This window comes from Cucurbita pepo, chromosome LG10 (genome assembly GCF_002806865.2).
Source record: "Cucurbita pepo subsp. pepo cultivar mu-cu-16 chromosome LG10, ASM280686v2, whole genome shotgun sequence".
In the NCBI taxonomy this organism is placed as follows: Eukaryota; Viridiplantae; Streptophyta; class Magnoliopsida; order Cucurbitales; family Cucurbitaceae; genus Cucurbita; species Cucurbita pepo.
Genome location: NC_036647.1, coordinates 9,286,520 through 9,308,610, shown reverse-complemented (window position 1 = coordinate 9,308,610; position 22,091 = coordinate 9,286,520). Strand labels below are relative to the sequence as shown.

The 22,091-nt window shown below is 38.0% G+C and overlaps 3 protein-coding genes and 1 long non-coding RNA gene across 4 annotated transcripts; 1 reads left to right on the top strand and 3 right to left on the bottom strand.

Annotated features, from left to right (window-relative positions):
• The first annotated feature begins 1,025 nt into the window (after nt 1-1,025).
• Nucleotides 1,026-7,068, top strand: LOC111803777 (uncharacterized protein At4g37920). Its single transcript, XM_023688315.1, has 6 exons — nt 1,026-1,292; nt 2,877-3,154; nt 3,253-3,418; nt 4,256-4,500; nt 4,939-5,126; nt 6,713-7,068. The coding sequence occupies exons 1-6, from the start codon at nt 1,094-1,096 to the stop codon at nt 6,936-6,938; spliced, it is 1,302 nt and encodes a 433-aa protein (XP_023544083.1). The 5' UTR covers nt 1,026-1,093; the 3' UTR covers nt 6,939-7,068.
• Nucleotides 7,069-7,753: 685 nt separating this feature from the next.
• LOC111803778 (serine/threonine-protein kinase SRK2A-like) lies at nt 7,754-12,292 on the bottom strand. Its single transcript, XM_023688316.1, has 9 exons — nt 11,987-12,292; nt 11,718-11,792; nt 11,462-11,563; nt 10,955-11,008; nt 10,788-10,880; nt 10,618-10,710; nt 10,223-10,327; nt 10,046-10,144; nt 7,754-8,440 (listed from the first exon to the last, which is right to left on the bottom strand). Exons 1-9 carry the CDS (start codon nt 12,104-12,106, stop codon nt 8,102-8,104), a joined length of 1,080 nt encoding a protein of 359 aa, XP_023544084.1. The 5' UTR covers nt 12,107-12,292; the 3' UTR covers nt 7,754-8,101.
• Nucleotides 12,293-13,736: 1,444 nt separating this feature from the next.
• LOC111804257 lies at nt 13,737-14,312 on the bottom strand. Its single transcript, XR_002816495.1, has 2 exons — nt 14,215-14,312; nt 13,737-14,143 (listed from the first exon to the last, which is right to left on the bottom strand). It is a non-coding gene; the product is annotated as an uncharacterized LOC111804257 (long non-coding RNA).
• Nucleotides 14,313-20,124: 5,812 nt separating this feature from the next.
• On the bottom strand, nt 20,125-20,664 carry LOC111804331. Its single transcript, XM_023689091.1, has one exon. It carries the CDS (start codon nt 20,662-20,664, stop codon nt 20,125-20,127), a length of 540 nt encoding a protein of 179 aa, XP_023544859.1.
• Between the last annotated feature and the right edge of the window lie 1,427 nt (nt 20,665-22,091).

The following is a 22,091-nucleotide window of genomic DNA, read 5'->3' as shown; positions in this document are numbered from 1 at the left end:
AGGTTTCCACACCCTTTCAAGGAATGGTTCGATCTCCTCTCCAATCAATGTGGGGATTACAATCTACCCCTCTTGAGGGCCACGTTCTCACCGGCACACTGCCCGGTATTATCTTATAAGAAATGTTGCGTTTCCGATGTAGAATCTCACGTATATGATGTAAAGATAAAAAAGGAAAGAATGTAAATGTTTTGAAGAGACAAAACATTGTAAATAGAGAATACAATAAACAGCTTCATTCGATGACATTTTGTTTCAAATATATAATATTTAAATACAAAAGTTATTTACCTCTTCTTTTGTAGTCTTTTTAGATTTCAAATCCCGAGACCAAGTTTTATCGTTTAAAAAAGTTTTTTTGGACCAATTTGAAATTTTAAGTTAGTTGGGTCATACGTGAACAACTCTGATAGAGTTCATAACTGAACTCTGTGTCACAAACATATTGCTAATATCGGTAACAAACGTTAAATGTTCTTAATAATTTTAAAAGTAGGGTACGGTTGTGTTGGAATATAACCCTATTTTCGGGTTTGTAAAGTTGATCTGACAAAAACAATGTCAACCCACAAATCGAACTGCAACTCAACTCAACCCGAAAAAAAAAAAAAAAAAAAAAAAAAAAAAAAAAAAAAAAAAAAAAAAAAAGATATCTAATCCAACACAACTTGTGAGATTCCACATCGATTCGAGAGGGAAACAAAACATTTGTTATAAAGGTGTGTAAACCTCTTCTTAACAAATATGTTTTAAAATCATGAGGGTGACGACAACATGTAATGAGCTGAAACGGACAATATTTGTTAGCGGTGTGCTTGAGGTGTTACAAATGGTACAAGAGTCAGTCATTAGAAAGTGCAATGCAGTGGTCGGAATAGGGCTAGAGAGGACTTTATGTATTATATTGATGCGCGGGTTCTTAACATTTTTCATAATATATACGAAAATTGAATTATAAATTAATATTTTGCTTTTATTAAAAATAAAAAAAATAAAAAATAAAAATTCAATCCAAATTTTTTTAGGTCCTAATTCCAGCTACTTGGGCGGTCGGCCCTCCCCTTAGCTTTGCGTTCATTCAAAATTTCCGGCAATGGCTATCACAAATCAGTTGACCTTTCAGCTCTCCATTTCCTCAACCAAAACATTCATCTTCCGCCGCTTCTCCGCCGCTCAAAAACCCCTTCCACCCATCTCCTCCTCGGCTATACCCTTCAAACCATCACCGAAGAATTCCAAATCCGACAACCGAGCGACAGCTACTGTTCCAACCCCAATGCAATTCAACGCAAGTGAGTTCTTCAATTTTTTCACTACTGTTTTGTTTTCTGTTCAGCTCTTGCCCTTTCACGATAATTGGGGCTTCTGAATTCATATCCGTTTGTTTTTAATCTTTGAAACCCTATGAAATGTATCCACTGTCACTCGAACTTTTCTTAGACTGGAAAATCATCGAATAAATGGCTAGGAGCTAAGTTGTGCGTGTGTGTGTGTGGTGCTTCTTGGGCTCTTGCAGAGTTCCCAGGATTCTAATAAGAACTCTGTGTTGAGGATTGTTGGGAGAGGAGGGGTTGATCATGGGTTTATAAGTAAGAAATACATCTCCATTCGCATGAGGTCTTTTGGGGAAGCAAAAAGCAAAGCCACGAGAGCTTATGCTCAAAGTGGATAATATCATAGAATTAGGAATACTATTTGATTAATAAGGTCGGGACGTTGTTATGGTCATTCTGATTTGTTATTAATAGTGGGTATGAAAGGATGAATGTGTGCATTGTGTTAGGAAGCATGACTCTCCACAATGATATGATATTGTCCATTTTGAGCCTAAGCTCTCATGGCTTTGTTTTTGGTTTCTCCAAAAGGCTTCATACCAATGAAGATATATTCCTTACTTATAAACCCATGATCGTTCCCTTAATTAGCCAATGTGAGACTCGCTCCCAACAATCCTCAACAATCCTCCCCTCGAACAAAGTATACCATAGAGCCTCCCCTGAGGCCTATATGTAGCCCTCGAACAGCCTCCCCTTAATTGAGGCTCGACTCCTTTCTTTGGAGTTCTTGAACAAAGTATACCGTTTGTTCGACGCTTGAGGATTCTATTTGACATGGTTAAGTTAAGGGCATGACTTTGATACAATGTGTTAGGAAACACGACTCTCCAGAATGATATGATATTGTCCACTTTGAGCATAAACTCTCACTGCTTTGCTTTTGGTTTCCTCAAAAGGTCTCGTACCAATGGAGATGTATTCTTTACTTATAAACCCATGATCATCCTTTATTAGCCAATGTGAGACTCCCTCCCAACAATCCTCAACAATCCTCCCTTCGAACAAAGTATATCATAGAGCCTCCCCTAAGGCCTATGTAGCCCTCGAACAACCTCCCCTTAATTGAGGCTCGACTATTTTCTCTGGAGCTCTCGAACAAAGTACACCCTTTGTTCAATACTTGAGTCACTTTTGACTACACCTTCGAGGCTAGCAACTTCTTTGTTCGACACATGAGGATTCTATTGACATGGCTAAGTTAAGGGCATGACTTTGATACCACGAGTTAGGAAACACGACTCTCTATAATGGTATGATATTGTCCACTTTGAGCATAACCTCTCATGGTTTTACTTTTGGTTTCTCCAAAGGACCTCATACTAACCGAGATGTATTCCTTACTTATAAACTCATAATCATCCCCCTAATTAGCTAACGTGAGACTCCCTCCCAACAATCCTCAACACATTGGGTTAGTTGGTTTAGGCCTGAGTGATACTACTCAAAATGCGGGAGGTTCTAAGTACCTCGAGTACTTGGCTTATCTTGTAGTTCTTCTATCTTCTATGTTTCAATATCATTCTAGAACTTGCTTCTCAGGTGCACGAGCGAACGATGTAGCCACAATGGAAATGGAAGAGCAAGCGGAGATGGAAGTTGCAGAAGGATATACCATCTCTCAATTTTGTGATAAAATAATTGACATTTTCATGAATGAGAAGCCCAAAACTAAAGAATGGAGGAAGCTTTTGGTGTTTAGGGAAGAGTGGAAAAAGTATAGGGAGAGCTTCTACAGTCATTGCCAAAGGCGAGCAGATTGGGAGAGTGATCCAATTATGAAAGAGAAGTTACTTTCACTTGGTAGAAGGGTCAAAAGGGTATGTACTTATCCTCTTCTTCTTCCTCTACATTTGTTCTTTAAACTTTCGTGCTACGATTTTTATTCACGAAAACCATTTCCGATGACAATATACAGATCGATGATGAAATGGAGATCCACAGTGAACTTCTCAAGGAATTACAGGACAGCCCGACCGACATTAATGCGATAGTTGCCAAGCGGCGCAAAGAGTTCACAGAGGATTTTTTTAAGTTCCTTACTTTGGTTTCAGAAACCCATGACAGTTTGGAAGATCATGATGGTAATAGTTTGAATACTTTCAATGATTTATCTTAGTTTTGGCATTGGATTAAACCAAGACTCACATAAATTCAGTCTAGATTTGATCTCAGATTTAGTTCATGTTTATTGCATCCTTATCTTTGAACCATCTTTACAAGTATTTAGATAAATTTAATCTGGTAGGGATTATAAATTTCTTCCTCTTTGAAGCTAGAAGCCCCTGTTCAGGATTATTGAGAGGAGTAGTCATACCATTGTGGAGGTTCGTGACTCCTAATATGGTATCAGAGTCATGCCGTTAACTTAGTCATGTCAATAGAATCCTCAAATGTCGAACAAAGAAGTTGTGAGCCTCCAAGGTGTAGTCAAAAGTGACACAAGTGTCGAACAAAGGATGTACTTTGTTCCTTTGTTCGAGGGCGTTAGAGAAGGAGTCGAGCCTTGATTAAGGGAAGACTGTTCAAGGGCTCCATAGGCCTCAGGGGAGGCTCTATGGTCTACTTTGTTCATGGAGAGGATTGTTGAAGATTATTGAGAGGAGTAGTCCCACATTGACTAATTAAGAGGAAGATCATGGGTTTATAAGTATGGAACACTATCTCTGCCTTTTGGGGAAACCAAAAGCAAAGCCACGAGAGCTTAGGCTCAAAGTAAACAATATCATACCATTGTGGAGGGTCGTGGTTCCTAACAGCTCCATCATGCTTTTTCACTTTAGAGCGGAATAATAAAAGTTATAGTTCTTCATATTTTGTTTCCCTAAATTAGTTTTGCGAATAATAATTCGAAAAGTTTGTATCATATATACAAGATTTTATCACTAGTTATCTCTTAATTACTTTTTCTATTCGAGCAGCGGTGGCTCGACTGGCAGCCAGATGTCTGTCTGCAGTTAGTGCTTACGATCGAACATTAGAACACGTGGAGACGTTGGATTCAGCACAGGTCAAATTTGATGATATACTGAATTCTCCCTCATTGGATGTGGCTTGTGAGAAGATTGCAAGTCTTGCAAAGGCAAAGGAACTTGATTCATCATTGATCCTTTTGATAAACAGTGCTTGGGCTTCTGCAAAAGAATCCACAACCATGAAGAATGAGGTAACCTTTAGCTTTAAAATGTCCTTGCTCACAATATTACTTGCTGGTTGTTAACTTCGAATTTCTCGGACGTAACTCCCCTGCATCACCCCAGTTTTGCTCGAGTTTTTCAGATTAGTCATTTTTGAGCGGTCTATTGTCTTTGTCTCACGCATCACCCCATTTTTGCTCGAGTTTTTCAGATTAGTCATTTCTAAGCGGTCTATTGTCTTTGATTCATGCACCACTCCAGTTTTGCTCGAGTTTTTCAAATTGGTCATTTCTGAGACGGTCTAGTGTCTTTGATTCATGCACCACCCCAGTTTTGCTCGAGTTTTTCAAATTAGTCATTTCTGAGACGGTCTATTGTCTTTGTTTCACACATTTTTTTTTGTTCGGAGAAACCGAGCTTTCACTTTTAGATGCAACTCTTGTGTCACCTTCTCTGTGTGAATGCAGGTGAAAGAAATAATGTATCATTTATACAAAGCCACAAAGAGCGGTCTAAGAAGCATGGCCCCTAAAGAAATAAAGCTATTAAAGCATTTGCTTAACATCGTAGATCCTGAAGAACGATTTTCTGCTTTAGCAACAGCCTTCGCTCCAGGTGATGGAAGTGAAGCAAAAGATCCAAATGCTATTTACACGTGAGTAACTCTGATATACATTATTTTCCATCAACATTTCATATTTCTACTACTTAGTTCCGTCTTTGAACTCTTAAGCGATGAGATCCCACATCGGTTGGAGAGGGAAACGAAACATTCCTTATAAGGGTGTGAAAACCTCTCCCTAGCAGACGCGTTTTAAAACTTTGAGGGGAAGCCTGGAAGGGAAAGCCCAAAGAAGACTATATTTGTTAGTGGTGGGCTTGGACTGTTAGAAATGGTATCAGAGCCAGATACTGGACGGTGTGTCAGTGAGGACGCTGGGCCCTCAAGGGGGTGGATTGTGAGATCTCACATTGGTTGGAGAGGGGAACAAAGCATTCCTTATAAGGGTGTGGAAACCTCTCCCTAGCATACGCGTTTTAAAACCTTGAGGGGAAACTCGGAAGGAAAAGCCCAAAGAGGACAATATTTGTTAGTGGTGGGCTTGGACGGTTAGAAATGGTATCAGAGCCAGATACTGGGCGGTGTGCCAGCGAGGACGCTGGACCCTTAGGGGGGGTGGATTGTGAGATCTCACATCGATTGGAGAGGGGAGCAAAGCATTTCTTATAAGGGTGTGGAAACCTCTCTCTAGCAGGCGCGTTTTAAAACCTTGAGGGGGAAGCTTGGAAGGGAAAGCCCAAAAAGGACAATATTCGTTAGCAGTGGGATTGGGCTGTTAGAAATGATATCAGAGCTAGATACCGAGCGGTGTGCCAGTGAAGACGCCGAGCCCCCAATGGGGGGGGGGGGGGGGGGNGAGGGGAACAAAGCATTCCTTATAAGGGTGTGGAAACTTCTCCCTTGCATACGCGTTTTAAAACCTTAAGGGGAAGCCAGGAAGGAAAAGCCCAAAGAGGATAATATTTGTTGGTGGTGGGCTTGGACATTTAGAAATGGTATTAGAGCCAGACACCGAGCGATGTGCTAGCAAGGACGCTGGGCCCTCAAGGGGGGTGGATTGTGAGATCTCACATCGATTGGAGAGGGGAACAAAGCATCCCTTATAAGGGTGTGGAAACTTCTCCCTTGCAAACGCATTTTAAAATCATGAGACTGACGATGATACGTAATAGGCCAAAACGGGCAATATCTACCAGTAGTGGCCTCAGACCATTACATAAGTTTAGTGGTTCAAACAAACTATTCAGGGTTTGGGTTTTAAGCCCGTACGTACAGTGCTATAGGCTCATTTTCTTCAAAATTCGAGTTGAAATAAACATATTTGAACATTCTCCACAACAATGTCGTAAAAAATCGATGGTGACTTAGATTTTTCACACACGTGCTTCAAACAACCCAATTAGAGTTTCAATTTTAAGCCCGTACATAAAGTGCTATGGACTCTTTTTCTTCAAAATTTGAGTCTTATTGTCTTTATTTTGTGACTCTAAATTTGGAAGCCATATAGGCGAGTCGAGGCTAGTAATGGATAAGAACACTTAATGCATGCCTAAACTAAATCTCAACGCTCGTCTTGGCTAACCATCTATACGGTTAGCTTAGACGAGTGTCGAGATTTATAACATTGAGGACCAAAATAACACAATTAAATACTTACAAGTGTTGTTGTAATGGAACAGAACTCCAAAAGAGCTGCATAAGTGGATAAAGATCATGCTTGATTCATACCATTTGAACCAGGAAGACACAGACATCAGAGAAGCAAGGAAAATGGCTCAGCCTATTGTTATACAAAGGCTTTTCATTCTCAAAGATACCATTGAAACTGAGTATTTGGAACAAAATGAGTTGCAGAATGCTCAAACAAAACCAAATCATGTCTCTGCAAATGCAGTTTCCATATAGTTGTAAGTGTTTCTCATTTTTGTAATCTAGCCAACACTAGGATCATTAGAATAGTTACAAAGTTAGGTAACTCGTGTCACGATATGACTTTTATTTTTAATAGAATTTTGTCGATATTTTTTGTGCTAAACTCGATTGTTTCTTATTACAATTGTTAGATTGCTTTTTCTTCTGTTTGTAGTTTTAGTTAACGTTGTAGGTTCATAACTGTGAGATCCCATATCGGTTGGAGAGGGGAACGAAATATTCTTTATAAGGGTGTGAAAACCTCTCTCTACACGCGTTTTAAAAACCTTGAGGGGAAGCTCATAAGGGAAAACGGACAATATCGGCTAGCGGTGGGCTTGAACTTAGGCTGTTATTGTAACCTTAATGTTAAGCAAAGGGGGGAGCTCACTTAGGGAAAATAAACTATATACTTCGGTATATTTTAGGGAGGTTGAGAACTACTAATCTTTTGGTTGCTTAATCGGTTGAGTTCGGGGAATGGAGAATGAGGCAGGTCGAGGTCGAAGATGGAGGCAGAGGCTACAATCTCAATCTCCATCCTAATACAAAAACGAGAATTTGCTCCCGTCTTGTCTACCCAGAATCCTTTCCATTCTCTATTTTGTCGCCATTTCACCATTTACGAGTGATTGTTGTTTTTCAACATCAAAATCTTTCATTCGAAATCAAATGTTATCAGTGAATCAAACGCAACTCAAACAGCTTCATAACCTAACCCGAACTAACCCATATGTGTTGAGTTGGATTGCATGGATCGATTTTTTCGGGTCATCAGAAACCATGTAGCTGCTTCGAACTTGAGTTCATTCCATTGCAACTGTTCTTTCATTCATCATGATTTATAGTAAGCACAAGGTTTACACACCAAAAATCCTTCCACCTACTTTGAATTATATGTCAATAACACAGCTTCTTCCATCATACATTTCATTGACAAACAGTGTCAATGCAAAATCATCGACTTAAACACAACAAGCACAGCAGACCCTAAACCACCAAACTATATATGAAAACCTTCGACCTTCGAAAATAGACGATTGTGGTGTGCTATAATAAATATTAACAGACTATACACACGAGTACGACGCCGAGAACATACGAAGTAATCTAAGCACACAAACCTGAATGAATAGTAACCGGAGGGATACACGCTTCTAACTGACCAAGAATTCTCCGCTTGCATGAACTTCCTTCACCCTCTTATCATACTCGTCTTCTTCTTCCTCTTCCTCTTCTTCCACCTTTCCATCGACATCCTCAATGCCTTCTTCGTCTTCTTCTTCTTCAGTTGCCCATCCAAAACCTTTGACGGGTTTTGACGATGGCGGTGGGTTTCTAGCCTCCCCCACAATTTTCATAATTTCATCCACAGTTTGGAGGGAGAAGCTTGGGTTGTCTCTCTTGTAATACGCTGCTTGAGCCGATTCGGTCAGTTCTCTTGGCAAGTTCTTCAAGAACCATGGATGATTCTTAATCTCCATTAAAGAAATTCTCTGTTGAACCATACAAATGTAGAGATACTCAATATTAAAAACGTGTGTATAAAAAAGTCGGCGGGATGTCCCTATAGTGCAACACAACGATATGAAAACTGAAGATTCGAAACATGAACGAAAAGTCAGGAAGTCAAATATTCGACCTTGGCTACTCCCACAAACCTGAGATGTAAGTTATATTAATGTGAAGTAAACAACAAATGTATTGGTCATCTTGATCTACCCTCAGTTATGTTTACAATGATTTATGAACAGTTGGGCACCTCACCTCTCCCAAACCTCTCTAAGGACCTCTCCACACTAAGAATTCTACTGTTTCTCTCAATCAATCCACTCCCCACAAGAAAGCAAAACAACAAGGCTGCCACAAGACCCTCCCTCCCCTTATTACAAAAGGGCGAGTTCGTCACGATCTCCACAAATAAAGACTAACATCCCTATTACGCACCCCAAATGGACCCCTATTATGTTTAGTATAAGGGGGCCTTAAAGACTAACAAAGAAATGTTGAAGAGTTCAATATGTTCAATATTTTCTAAGTTCTTGAAGATCTGAAGATTCAGAGGAGTGATTATCAAGCCATCCAGAGGCTTTGTTTGTGGCACTACCAAATGGACCAAAGACATCTAAAAAATGTTGAAATAACTTCTTCCTGTGAGTAGAATACTTTCCTATTCTTCTCTCTTTCATCTGAATCAATGGTATGTGTTTTTTACCCTTCACTTTTGAATTACTAACCCCTTCATCATTCCAAACACAAGTGAAGTGTAACAAGTCAAACCCACCGCTAGCAAATATTGTCCGCTTTGGCCTGTTACGTATCGCCGTCAGCCTCACGATTTTAAAACACGTCTACAAGGGGGAGGTTTCCACACCCTTATAAGGAATGTTTCGTTCCCCTCTCCAACCGATGTGGGATCTCACTATCTACCCCCCTTGGGGGCCCAGCGTCTTCGTTGGCACATCGCCCAGTGTCTGGCTCTGATACCATTTGTAATAGCCCAAGCCCACCACTAGCAGATATGGCCCGCTTTAGCCCGTTACGTATCACCGTTATCCTCACGATTTTAAAACGCGTCTACAAGAAAGAGGTTTCCACACCCTTATAAGGAATGCTTCGTTCCCCTCTCCAACCGATGTGGGATCTCACGTGAAGAAAGCTACAACCATAGTGCCAGCATACAACAAACTGAAGAGAGAGAGAGAAGTGTTGGAGTGATTAATATGTGTTCGACAAGTATCAAATGTTAGAATTTCTAATACATATCGTAAACAAACACGTTACTTAAACTAAGATATCTGCACTTCGTACATTGTAACTCATATCAATCGACCGAGACTATAATTTTATCAAAAATCAGTCTCATAAAATGCCATGAAAAGAGGGCAACACCAAGACAGGAGAAAAATGCTTAGAACATACTGGTCGTGAACTAGAAATGAGCTAACAGAGAGTAAATAGCCTTCTACAAACATACAGTTAGCAATGCATTGGCCAATGTCGGTATAGTCTCTTAGATTTCCTTAGATAAACATAATATTCTGTATAAACTATAAATATAATGCATAGACATTGCACATAAACTTGTCAATGAAACTTACCCTTGATGGATTAGGGACAAAAATACGAGAGAGAAGGTGTCGACAGTCTTGAGATATATGAACATAGTCTGGAATTTTGTACTGAACAGCCATAATACGCTGCCAAATAAAAGATAAAATAATAAAAAACACGAACTACTTCTCTTTCAAAAGTGGCATTGTTGGGAAGTGATATACCTGAATCGTTTTCCTAAAATTTTTAGGATCCTCCTGATCCTCGAAAGGGTATGCACCAACCAACATGACGTAAAGAGTTACTCCACATGACCACACATCTGCCATCTAAAAACAGGATAACAAAATTCAATTTAAAGACGAAGAAAAAAAGAAAGCTGCTGCATTTGAAAAGAAAGGATATCCATTAATTCTTCTTCTACCAATAAGTATCTTACCATTTATTAGAAAAACTAAACTCTATCATGGTTACTAACTTATTATCTATGAGAGTCATTGCTCAATAGAAATGGACGTGAAACCATGTGTTGCTAACGTGCATAAGGCCTAACGTGAAACCATGGATGTTGGACGTAGCTAAGTTTTCACCAATATGATATCATCAGGTTCATAAGCACCTTGCCATCGTACTCTCTTCGAGAAAGAACTTCCGGTGCTATATATGCTGGAGTACCAACAGTGGATTTTGGTCTTGAATGCAGCAAGGATGACTGAACAAAAAGATGATAAGTTGGTTAGAAATATACACCAAAAAGAAATGGTCAAGCAGCTTTGGATTTTCACAAACCTTGGAGTAACCAAAGTCACATATCTTCAAGCGAGGTGCGGTGCTTCCATCTAAAAGTGTATTTTCTAGCTTAAGATCTCTATGACATATTTGCTGCAAAGTGAAATCAATTAGAAAGCGAACTCGATTTTTTAACCAGAAACTACACAATCTTCATTGGATTTTACCATTGAATGGCAATAGTTGACACCAGAAATTAGCTGCTGGAAGAAATATCTAGCCTGTAAAATGAAATAGGGCCAAAATGTCATACAAAGAAATCGTGATTCCTAACATTGTATCAGAGCCATGCCCTTAAATTAGCCATGTAATAGAATCCTCAAAATGTCGAACAAAGAAGTTGTAAGCCTCGAAGGTGTAGTCAAAAGTGACTCAAGTGTCGAGCAAAGGGTGTACTTTGTTCGAGGACTCCAAAGAAGGAGTCGAGCCTCAATTAAAGTGAACTGTTCGACTCAAAGGAGGCTCTATAGTGTACTTTGTCCGAGGGGAGGATTGTTGGGAGGGAGTCCCATATTAGCTAATATAGGGAATAATATGGATTTATAAGTAAGGAATACATCTTGGGGAAGTCCAAAGCAAAGCCACGAGAGCTTATGCTCAAAGTGGACAATATCATACCATTATGGAGAGTCGTGATTCCTAACAAAAATGGAAAAATGGATAAGGAGGTAGACCTCATCTTCACTGAAACGGCCAGCATTACAAATTCTTTCAAACAGCTCTCCCCCAGCAGCATATTCCATCACTATAGCCAAATGCGTTGGTGTCAAAACAACCTGCAAATCATAAACCAACTTCAAATCCATTCCTTAATCCAAAACTTGATGCATTTAATACCAACAGCTTCATCACGTTCTTAATTCATAGAATCAAAATTTTGGCAATTGCATGATATTAGATTACAGAAATCTTAAACGGGTAAGAACTTGCCTCCTTGAAACGAATTATATTAGGATGCCGAAGCGATCGATGGTTTATAATCTCTCTAGCCACATTCTCATCTATCTGTCAATACAATCAAAACAGAAAGAAACAGCCATAAATCGTCTTAAACGATCAAAATCCCCCAATTCAAGAAGCCATAGAGAACAAGGTTGAGATAAATCAAAATCCCCAAATTCTTCGAAACAGAAGATTCATATAATTTCCAGTGGAAAATGGAGAGAAGAAGAAGAAGAAGAAGAAGAAGAAGAAGAAACCTTGTGACCGCGCTCTATGTACTTCATGGCAACAAGCTCTTTGGTTTCCTTGTGGCGGAGGAGTCTGGCAACGCCGAAATTGCCAGCGCCCAGATCCTTAACGATCTCGTATTTGTCCATCAGAGCTGCAGAATCGAAGAACAGAGCGAGGCAGAAGCAAAAAAAGGAGAGAAAAAAAAAAAAAGAAGGGAATTGAGAGGGTGGTAAAGAAGAGCTAAAAATGGTAGGGATCAGATCCAAAAAGCAAAATGGGTTCCTCCATATATAGTGGTGGGGTCAGGGAGAAGCCATAAACGAGACAGAGAGAGAGAGAGAAGGAGAGGCATTACGCTAAATCACATGTAAAAGAAGGAATTACAAAGGAGAATGAATGTCTTTCATGGAGCCTACGATACCAATTATTCCTTCTCTCTTCCTTTCTTCTTCTCTCTCATATTTGATTCAAAAATTTATGATTGGGTTGGATTGAGTTGAGTTCATTATTTAATAAGAGTCGTTTGAGTTGAAAAAATTTACGAAACAATTAGGTTGAGTTTAAAAATGTCTCAATCCAACTCACGAACCCCTCTGAAAAAAATATATACTTCAAATATAAAATTGCATCTCAATTCATTTTTAAATTTAGTATACTTCAAATATTTTAGCGTGTTCATTCAACTTGATATACTTGGTGAAAATATTGTTAAAAAGACAACTTTTCAATATAAACTCGTAGGAAGACAACATCATACCACTGTAGAAGTTCATGATTCCTAATATGGTATCAGAGTTGTGTGCTTATGAGCCTCAAAAGTGTAGTAAAAAAGTGATTTTAAGTGTCGAACATTGTTCAAGGGGTTCGGAGAAAGGAGTCGAGGCTCAATTAAGGGGAGACTGTTCAAGGGTTCCATAGGTGGTATACTTTGTTGGAGGAGAGAATTGCTGAGAATTATTGATGGAGAGTCTTACCTCGGCTAATTAAGGGGATGATCATCTCCATTAGAACGAGGCAGTTTGAGAAAACAAAAAACAAACCCACGAAAGTTTATGCTCAAAGAGATTTGAAACGACACGTTTAAGTATCGAAAATGTGTCATAATCTCGGCATGCAAATCCAATGTGACATGCACAAAACTTCAAAATCTCTCATAAAGCTGCTTAGTTGTTGTTGATGGCCACATTTGTTGGTGTCTCGTAAAGGAAGTTTTTGAGGTGAGCTGAATGAGTGATGTGCAAAGCCACAAATGAAGCACACAACGACACACCTTAAGGTTATAGCAATCACTTGTCTACTGCATGACCAGAGTGCTTGGTTTTGAGCCCAATGGCATGCCATTCACTGCAATATAAACACCCTTTCCAGCCACAACTATGCTATAAAAGGTAACTAAATCATATACGGAAGGTTTAGCCTCACAAGGTTCATCTAAATTATCTTCTTTCGAAAAGAGAACCACCTCACTTTGCACCAACAACCTCCTTAACACTCAACGCTAAATATATGGCATGGAAAGCAGTCGATCAATGAACTAACATCTTATTTTTATTTAAAACAATAATTTAAATAAATGACTAAAACAATCCAACCCAGAAGATTTATGCTCGGATTGAGTTCATTATTTAATAAGAGATGTTCTGGTTGAAAAATTTACAATCTGAGCAACCGGGTTGGGTCTAAAATAATGTTCCAACCCAACCCACGAACACCCCTACTTCAAATACTCTACTCCATTCATTTAAAGCTAACTTATTTTAGAATAAGAAATACACGTGCATAACACGACAATTGCACTTGATAATATTTGGGAGGTGAAAATAGTGTTCAAAAAGCTAATTTTCAAAAGTAAAATAGTTATCGAACGAAATTTTTATAAGACGATTTTCAATATAAGCTCGTTCGAATACATCTACGAGTAGGTATACACAAGTAGTATTCAAACTTGTGTCATACTCTTATTTATTTTAACAACGCCGGCATGCAAATCCCTGATTAGTTGTTGTTGTTGTCTTGTAAGGGAAGTTTTGGAGGTGAGGTGAAGGCGAAGGGGCTGTTGAATGATCGGCAAAAGCACAAATGAGTATCACAATAGCAACGGGTAGGGTCACCGCAATCACTTGGGGTACTGCATGTGATGTGTATCAGAGAGCTTGGTTTTAAGCCCAACGGCATGCCATTCACTGCACAGTATAAACCAACACTTTAAACAACTATTTTTGGCTGTAATTACTTATAAGGTGAGAGCTTTTACCTGAACCAAACACGGGTATGAACAAGATGATCGCAGCTAAGAAAGCGAGTTTAGTACACAACTTTCGAGCCATGACTATGGTTATGGTTGAGTTTCTTTCAAGCAAAAGGCTTATATAGTTGGGGTGTTCTTATATAAGGTAACTAAATCAGGGGATGAATGAAATAAATGGAAGGTTTTAGCCTCACTAGGTTCAATGGATGGATTTGAAAAACGTATGAACACATGCATGAAATTGGGGTAAACTTTTCGTACCGAGTTTGAAATATAGTTTCGACCATTAGGATTGTATAACTCGTACATTCGATGTAGATGAAACAAAAGAAGAAAGAAGCTGAACGGAGAAATAGACATGGAGACACTGGTGTTGAAGATATTTGGCATTCCATTATGGTTTAGCATATGTATCATCATATTTGATCATTGATCGTAGGTTAATATATTGTATTGTTGAGCTTTGATTACGATTTAACATATGCATTATATTTGACAGATTATACGCTAATATCTTGTATTCGTTTATTACTCTTTTCCATTTTCTTTGTAATCTATTTGATCTTATCTGAGTCGGAAAATTCTGACCGCTAGATGTGGTGGTTTTTAACAAATATTCTCCTGGTATTAGAGCTCATCTAATTTAGAAACCTCCATCTTTTGTTCTCTGTGGCTTTCGAATTCTCTTCTCATCTTCTTCCTTTCAATACTCTAATCTATATGGTCACCGTCAAGCTTTCTTCTTCCAATTATCTTCTTTGGAAAAGACAACTTCTCACTCTCCTTGAGAGTTAAGATATGTTGAGCTACGTTGATGGAACTTTAGTTTTACCACCTCAGTTTAAACCAGCAACCTCCTCAATACTCAACACCAAATATTTGGCGTGGAAAGTAGCCGATCAATAACTTCTCTTCTCCTGCTCTCCTTTCTCATCGAGGAAGCTATTGCTGTCGTTGTTGGTCTCTCCATTGTCAAAGATGTTTGTTGAAAAATATGGAAAGAAACTTAGTGTTTTCCCATAATGATTTAAGTACCTCTATTAGGGTGTTCTCGACAGAGTTGAGGTTGTGAGGTCTTATAGACATGAGTACATGTTGTTTTTTCTTACTTTTTTTTATGCTTAGGACAATATTGAGTGGATATGGTATGATACTAAAATGAGAAAACAACTTTTCTGAACGAGTTAATGACCCTCGTCCCAAAGAGGAAAAAAGTGCCAATGTTAACTCATATGGAAAATGATTCGAAAATGGCTCGAAAATGAAAGTGTTTAAGTTTCGTATTTCAACTAAACATATGTGTCAAATTCATCAAGCTTGAGCGTTCCTTACAGTTTCGTTCAAAAATATTAAAAGAAACTCAGTTTTTCACATAATGATTTAAGTGCCCCCATTTGGGTCTTCTCGATAGTGTTTAGTTTGTGAGGTCATATAGACACGAGTAAATGTTATTTTTCTAACTTATTTTACGATTAGGACAATCTTTAGTTGATATGGTCCGTTACTAAAACGAGAAAATAACTTTTCTGAATGAGTTAATGACCCTTGTCTCAAATTGGGGAAAAAGTGACAGTGTTAACACTTAAGGAAAATGACTCGAAAATGGCCCAAATGGGAAAGTATTTAATTTTCGTATTTTAACTAAACAAATGTGTCAAATTCATCAAACTTGAGTATTCCTTACAGTTTCATTCAAAAATATTGAAAGAAACTTAGTTTTTTCATATAATGATTTAGGTGCCTCCATTAGGGTCTTCTCGAGAGAGCTGAGGTTGTGAAGTCTTATAGACATGAGCCAATGTTTTTTTTCTTCCTTATTTTACGCTTAGGACAATCTTTAGTGGATATGATATTGTTAAAGATCACGTATTTGTTTAGATTGCTGTAGTTGATTAAATCTCCTTAGAGTTAGGAGTTACATTTAATTTTGATTTGATTTAGTTGTTGATTTGTTTACTGGTTTATAACCATTTTTTTTTTGTTGCAGATTTGTAAGTAGATTTTCTAAATATCTTTTTCTATTATATATATAGAGCATTCTTGCTCTTCATAATATAATCCTCTCATCAACCATTCAATCACTCATTCTTTCACTAACAATTGGTATCAGAGCTATCTTCTTAAGGGATCTGTGAGATCAAAATGGGAGTAGAATCCAATTTTTCATGTGGGCAGTTCGTATGGAGACTATCTGGAGGCTTTGGATCTTTGGTAAGCAATAGAAGAGGATTATGAGGTCCTTCCACTTCTAGCAAATCCTACTGTAGCACAAATCAAAGTACAGAAGGACAAGAAGACAAGAAAATCAAAGGCAAAAGCTTGCCTATTTGCCGTTGTTCTCAGATGATCTTCATGTGAATAATGTCCCTTAAAACAGCAAAGGAAATCTGGGATTATCTCAAGGCTAAATATGAAGGAGATGAGAGGATTCGTGGAATGAAAGTTCTGAATTTGATAGGGGATTTCGAGTTGTAGAAGATGAAGGAGTCTGAGTTGGTGAAAGAGTACTCTGACAGACTTCTCAGCATTGCCAACAAGGTGAGATTGCTTGGTTCTATGTTAAATGATTCCAGGATCGTTGAAAAGCTGCTAGTCACTGTTCCAGAGAAGTTTGAAGCCACCATTACTACTCTGGAGAACCCCAAAGACCTGTCAAAGATTTCTCTTACAGAGCTCTTGAACGCTTTACAAGCACAAGAGCAAAGGAGGTCTATGAGGCAAAAAAAGGTGATTCAAGTGCCTTGCATGTCAAGCATAAGACAATAGCAAGTATAAAAATAAGAAAAATTTCAAAAACCAATCGACGAATGGAGATTCATCTGCCAATTATCAAAAGACAAAAGGAGGAGGTTCCAAAAAATCCTATCCACCTTGCCGCCATTGTGAGAAGAAAGATCATCCACCATACAAATGTTGGAGAAGACCTAATGCCTTCTGCTCCAAATGCAATCAACTTGGACATGAAGTTGTGATCTGCAAAGCCAAAGATCAAGTGAAAGAAGTAGATGCCCAGGTAATTGATCAAGAAGAAGAAGATCAATTGTTTGTGGTCACCTCAGGCAAAGAATCAAGCGAGAACTGGTTGATTGACATTGGGCGCACAAACCATATGACATGATAATGAGTTTTTTGAGGAATTAAGAGACACTGAAGTCAAGAGAGTGAGGATTGACAATGGTGAACACTTGAAAGTCAAAGGAAAAGACACAATAGCTACAATGAGTTTTTTTTTGTTTTTATACGTGTTATTATCTTGATGCTTGACATGTAAGGCACCTTCAATCACCCCTTCTTGCCTCATAGGCCCCCTTTGCTCGCATTCAAGAGCTCGGTAAGAGAAATCTTTGACAGGTCTTTGGTGTTCTCTAGAGTAATAATGGTGGTTTCAAACTACTCTGGAACAGTGACTAGCAGCTTTTCGACGATCCTGGAATCATTTAACACAGAACCAAGCAATCTCACCTTGTTGGCAATGCTAAGAAGTCTGTCAGAGTACTCTTTCACTGACTCAGATCCTTCATCTTCTGCAACTCGAAATCCCTAATCAAATTCAAGACTTTCATTCCACGAATCCTCTCATCTCCTTCATATTCAACCTTGAGATAATCCCAGAGTTCTTTTGCTGTTTTGAGGGACATTATTCGCATGAAGATCATTTGAGATAAAGCGGCAAATAGGCAAGCTTTTGCCTCTGATTTTCTTGTCTTCTTTTCTTCTGTACTTTGATTTGTGCTACAGTAGGATTTGCTGGAAGCGGAGGGACCTCGTAATCCTATTCTGTTGTTTCCCAGAGATCCAAAGCCTCCAGATAAGTCTCCATACGAACTGTCCACATTTGATAATTGTCTCCCTTCAAGACTCGGTGCAACAGCAGAAAAATTGGATTCTCTTCCCATTTTTATCTCCTCACAGATCCCTTACGAAGATAACTCTGATAGAATTGTGAGTAAAAGAATGAGTGATTGAATGGTTGATGGTAAGATTATATTATGAAGAGCAAGAATGTTCTATCTATAGAGAATACAAAAGATATTTAGAAAATCTACCTAAAAATCTGGAGAAAATCCGTTAACAAACTAGTAAACAAATAAAAAAACTAAATCAAATCGAAATTAAATTAAATCAAATCAAAGCTAAATCTAACCAAACTAAATCAAATTAAATCAAATCAAAGCTAAATCTAACTCTTAAATATATAATAAGATTTAATAAGATACAACAATCTAAACAAATATGTTATCTTTAACAAAACGAGATATGGTATGATACTAAAACGAGAAAACAACTTTTTTGAACAAGTTATTGATCCTCATCTCAAGGAGGAAAAAAAGAGTAAAGGTTAACACCTATGAACTCGACAATGGCCTAAAAATGAAAGTTTTAAGTTTCGTATTTTAACTCAACATATGTTTCAAATTTATCAAATTTGAGTGTTCCTTAGAGTTTCGTTCAAAAATATTGAAAAAAAGATAGTGAAAGAAACTTAGTTTTTTTTACATAATGATTTAAGTGCCTCAATTTGGGTCTTCTTGAAAGTGTTTAGGTTGTGAGGTCTTATAGACACGAGTACATGTTTTTTTCTTCCGTATTTTACAATTAGGACAATCTTTAGTATATATGGTCTGATACTAAAACGAGAAAAGAACTTTTTTGAACGAGTTAATGACCCTCGTCTCAAAGAGGAAAAAAAGTGTCAATGTTAACACCAATATAAAATGACTCGACAATGGTCTGAAAATGAAAATATTTATTTTCGTACTTTTACTAAACATCTATGTCATATTCATCAAATTTGAGCATTCTTTACCGTTTCATTGAAAAATACGGAAAGAAACTTAGTTTTTTTACATAATTATTTAAGTGCCTCCATTAGGGTCTTCTCGACAGGGTTGAGGTTGTGATGTCTTATAGACATGAGTAAATGTTTTTTCTTCTTCTTTATTTTATGCTTAGTACAATCTTGTGTGGACATGATTTGATATTAAAACGAGAAAACAACTTTTTTTAATAAGTTAATGACCTTCGTCTCAAAAAGGAAAAAAAGTGTCAATGTTAACACCTATGGAAAATGACTCGAAAATGGTCCGAAAATGAAAGCGTTTTAAGTTTTGTATTTTAACTAAACATATGTGTCAAATTCATCAAATTTGCGCGTTCACTGCAGTTTCGTTGGACTTTGCATGAGGCTTCTTTGGATTTTGCATGTACCGATGAATGACTGCAACTTCATTTTCAAATTCCTTTGGTTGGTCCATGTAGATCTCTCTGTCTAACTCTCCATGCAAAAACTATTCTTCACAACCATCGGTCATAATTTTCAGTCATTACTTACCGTAAATGCTAGTAGGATCCATATGGTAATGATCTTCACCATTAGACTAAACGTTTCATCATAGTCTAGTCCATATTGTTGAGAGAACCCTCGAGCTACAGTATGAACATTGTATCTCTTGATCGATCCATCCGAGGTACACTTCATTTTGTAAATCCACTTGCAAGAGATAGGTTTGATATCTTCTAGTATTGACACTAGTTTCGAGGTTTGATTTTGCACCAATACTATTGTTAAGGATATTTAGTACTGAATTATAGTTTACCACATATATCATATTTGATCTTTTATTAAAGGCAAATATCTTACGGCTTACCATAAGTATCATATTTGCCCTTATACAGAGAAATATATTGTATTCATTTATTAATATTTTCATATCTTTGGTAATTTATTTGATTCTCTAAATAATTATAAATAGAGAACTTTCTCCCCATTTACGTGCGGTGGTTTTAGAAAATATTCTCATGCTATGAGAGCCCTTTTGGTCTAGCAACTCCGATTCTTTATTTTCAATGGCTTCATAATCCTTTACTCATCTTCTTTTCCACCACCACTCTTGGCTTTGACGATGTAGGGGTAGTCTACATGGCTGCCGCAGGCGTAGCCGATTGATTACTCTTCGGTTCCGCCCTTTTGGCCTCCAAATCACCCTTCACCATACTCTGTACATACAACCTCACCTTCTTCATTGATTTCCCTTTAGCCAACATAGCCTCTCTTATTTTCTTCCCAATCGACCCTTCATCCTTCACAAAAATCCTAACCTCATGATCCTCATCAGCATTCTTATTGGAAATATACGGAATCTTGACAAGCCCATCGACCTTTCGTAGAGATTTACCTTCGGAATCTGGGCATCGCACTGACCTCTTCGCCAACAAAGTCGCCGCTGGCCTCCTCGCTAAAATCGTCTCCTTCACCCATGTGGCAACTCTTTCGGCTTCAACACCGTCTTCGTCCTTTACTCTAGGGGACGTGGCTCCCTCTCCGTCCATTGGAACTTCACCACTTGCTATGGCGTCGGCTGCTTCTTCACTGGCTCTGCCTACTGTTCTATCACCGGCCTCCACTCCTAGCAATGGTGGTGCTGTGAACAAAATCGCTGTCTCTAGATCTATCATTGTGGCTCTTCACCCACTCCTGATGATCTCTTTATTAGGCAGTTAAAATATGCTTGAGATATTCTTACTAGTGCTCATTTGTTTGATAGCAAATCAGTTCACAAGGCGTAGACCCCACTCCGTCTTCGCCCCTCTCTTTCTTTTTTCGTCTAAAATACACCCTAGAGTCCACATTTTTAGTTTCTGTCCTCTTCTTCATCTCTTCTTCCTAAACACCTTCGAACCCTCTCTCTCTCTATCTCTTGCCCTTTTCTCATAATAGAGTTACTACCCTAATTTTGAAGCCTCGACCTTGCGTCTCTGTAGTCCACTCTCCATGGAATTCTTACGGGGATTTTCCATTCTATGCTTTTTTTTTTTGTTCTATTCACAACTTAACCAAAGCCCTTAAAATGACCCTCTCTCTCTATTTTCCTTCTTCATTTGGGTTTCCCCTCCTACTTCGTGGGTTAGACATATTTTCGTTGGAGCTAAGACAACATTGCTGTTGTCCGATGATCCCGCTGCAATTTTCGATGGCGAAGAAAGCACTATGCCGCCCAACCCAGACGTCTCCTTCGAACCAGGTTGCTGACATCTTCACAAAAAGTGTTTCTCGACCTCTTTTTGAATATTTCAAATCCAAGCTTCACGTTCGTTCAAATCCGACACTCAGCTTGCGGGTGTTAAGGATATTTAGTACTGAATTATATTTTACCATATATATCATATTTGATCTTTTATTAAAGGTAAATATATAAATATTTGCCTTCTTTTACAGCTTACCATAGGTATCATATTTACGGTTCTAGTAGAGACAAATATATTGTATCCATTTATTACTCTTTATCTCTGGTAATTTATTTGATTCTCTAAATAATTATAAATAGAAAACTTTCACGGGGTGGAGGTGGTTTTAGCGAATATTTTCAACTATAAATTCTTGTTTATTGTCTCAATCATATTTTGTGATGCTTTTTCATATATTTATTTCTTCATATATCTCAAAAGAAAAAGTATAAATAAAAAAAATAAAAAAAACAAACCGACACTCAAACACTAACAATGATCTTTAATAAAAATAAACATATGTAAACCTTCAAAGACTCTAATCATGCAAAGTGTCTAATGTCCGCATGAACTCTAACACATGGACCATGGTTAAATTTAGTGATATGCATGTATGAAATGTCACGTTGCATTATGATGAAGAGTTTTTTGATACATAACCCCTAAATGATGTTATAATTGATGAATGCATGAAAACTTATACATATGACTGATTTAAGATGAAAGTTATAGGGACCTCATGCATATTGTATGTTCATTTACATCGGGAAACTTCCCTTTTTATGATGATAAGTACGGACGCGTATACTATGATGATGATGATATGATCAATCCTTGCATGATATTCGAGGGTTTGCTGTACCTCTGGACGTTCGGCT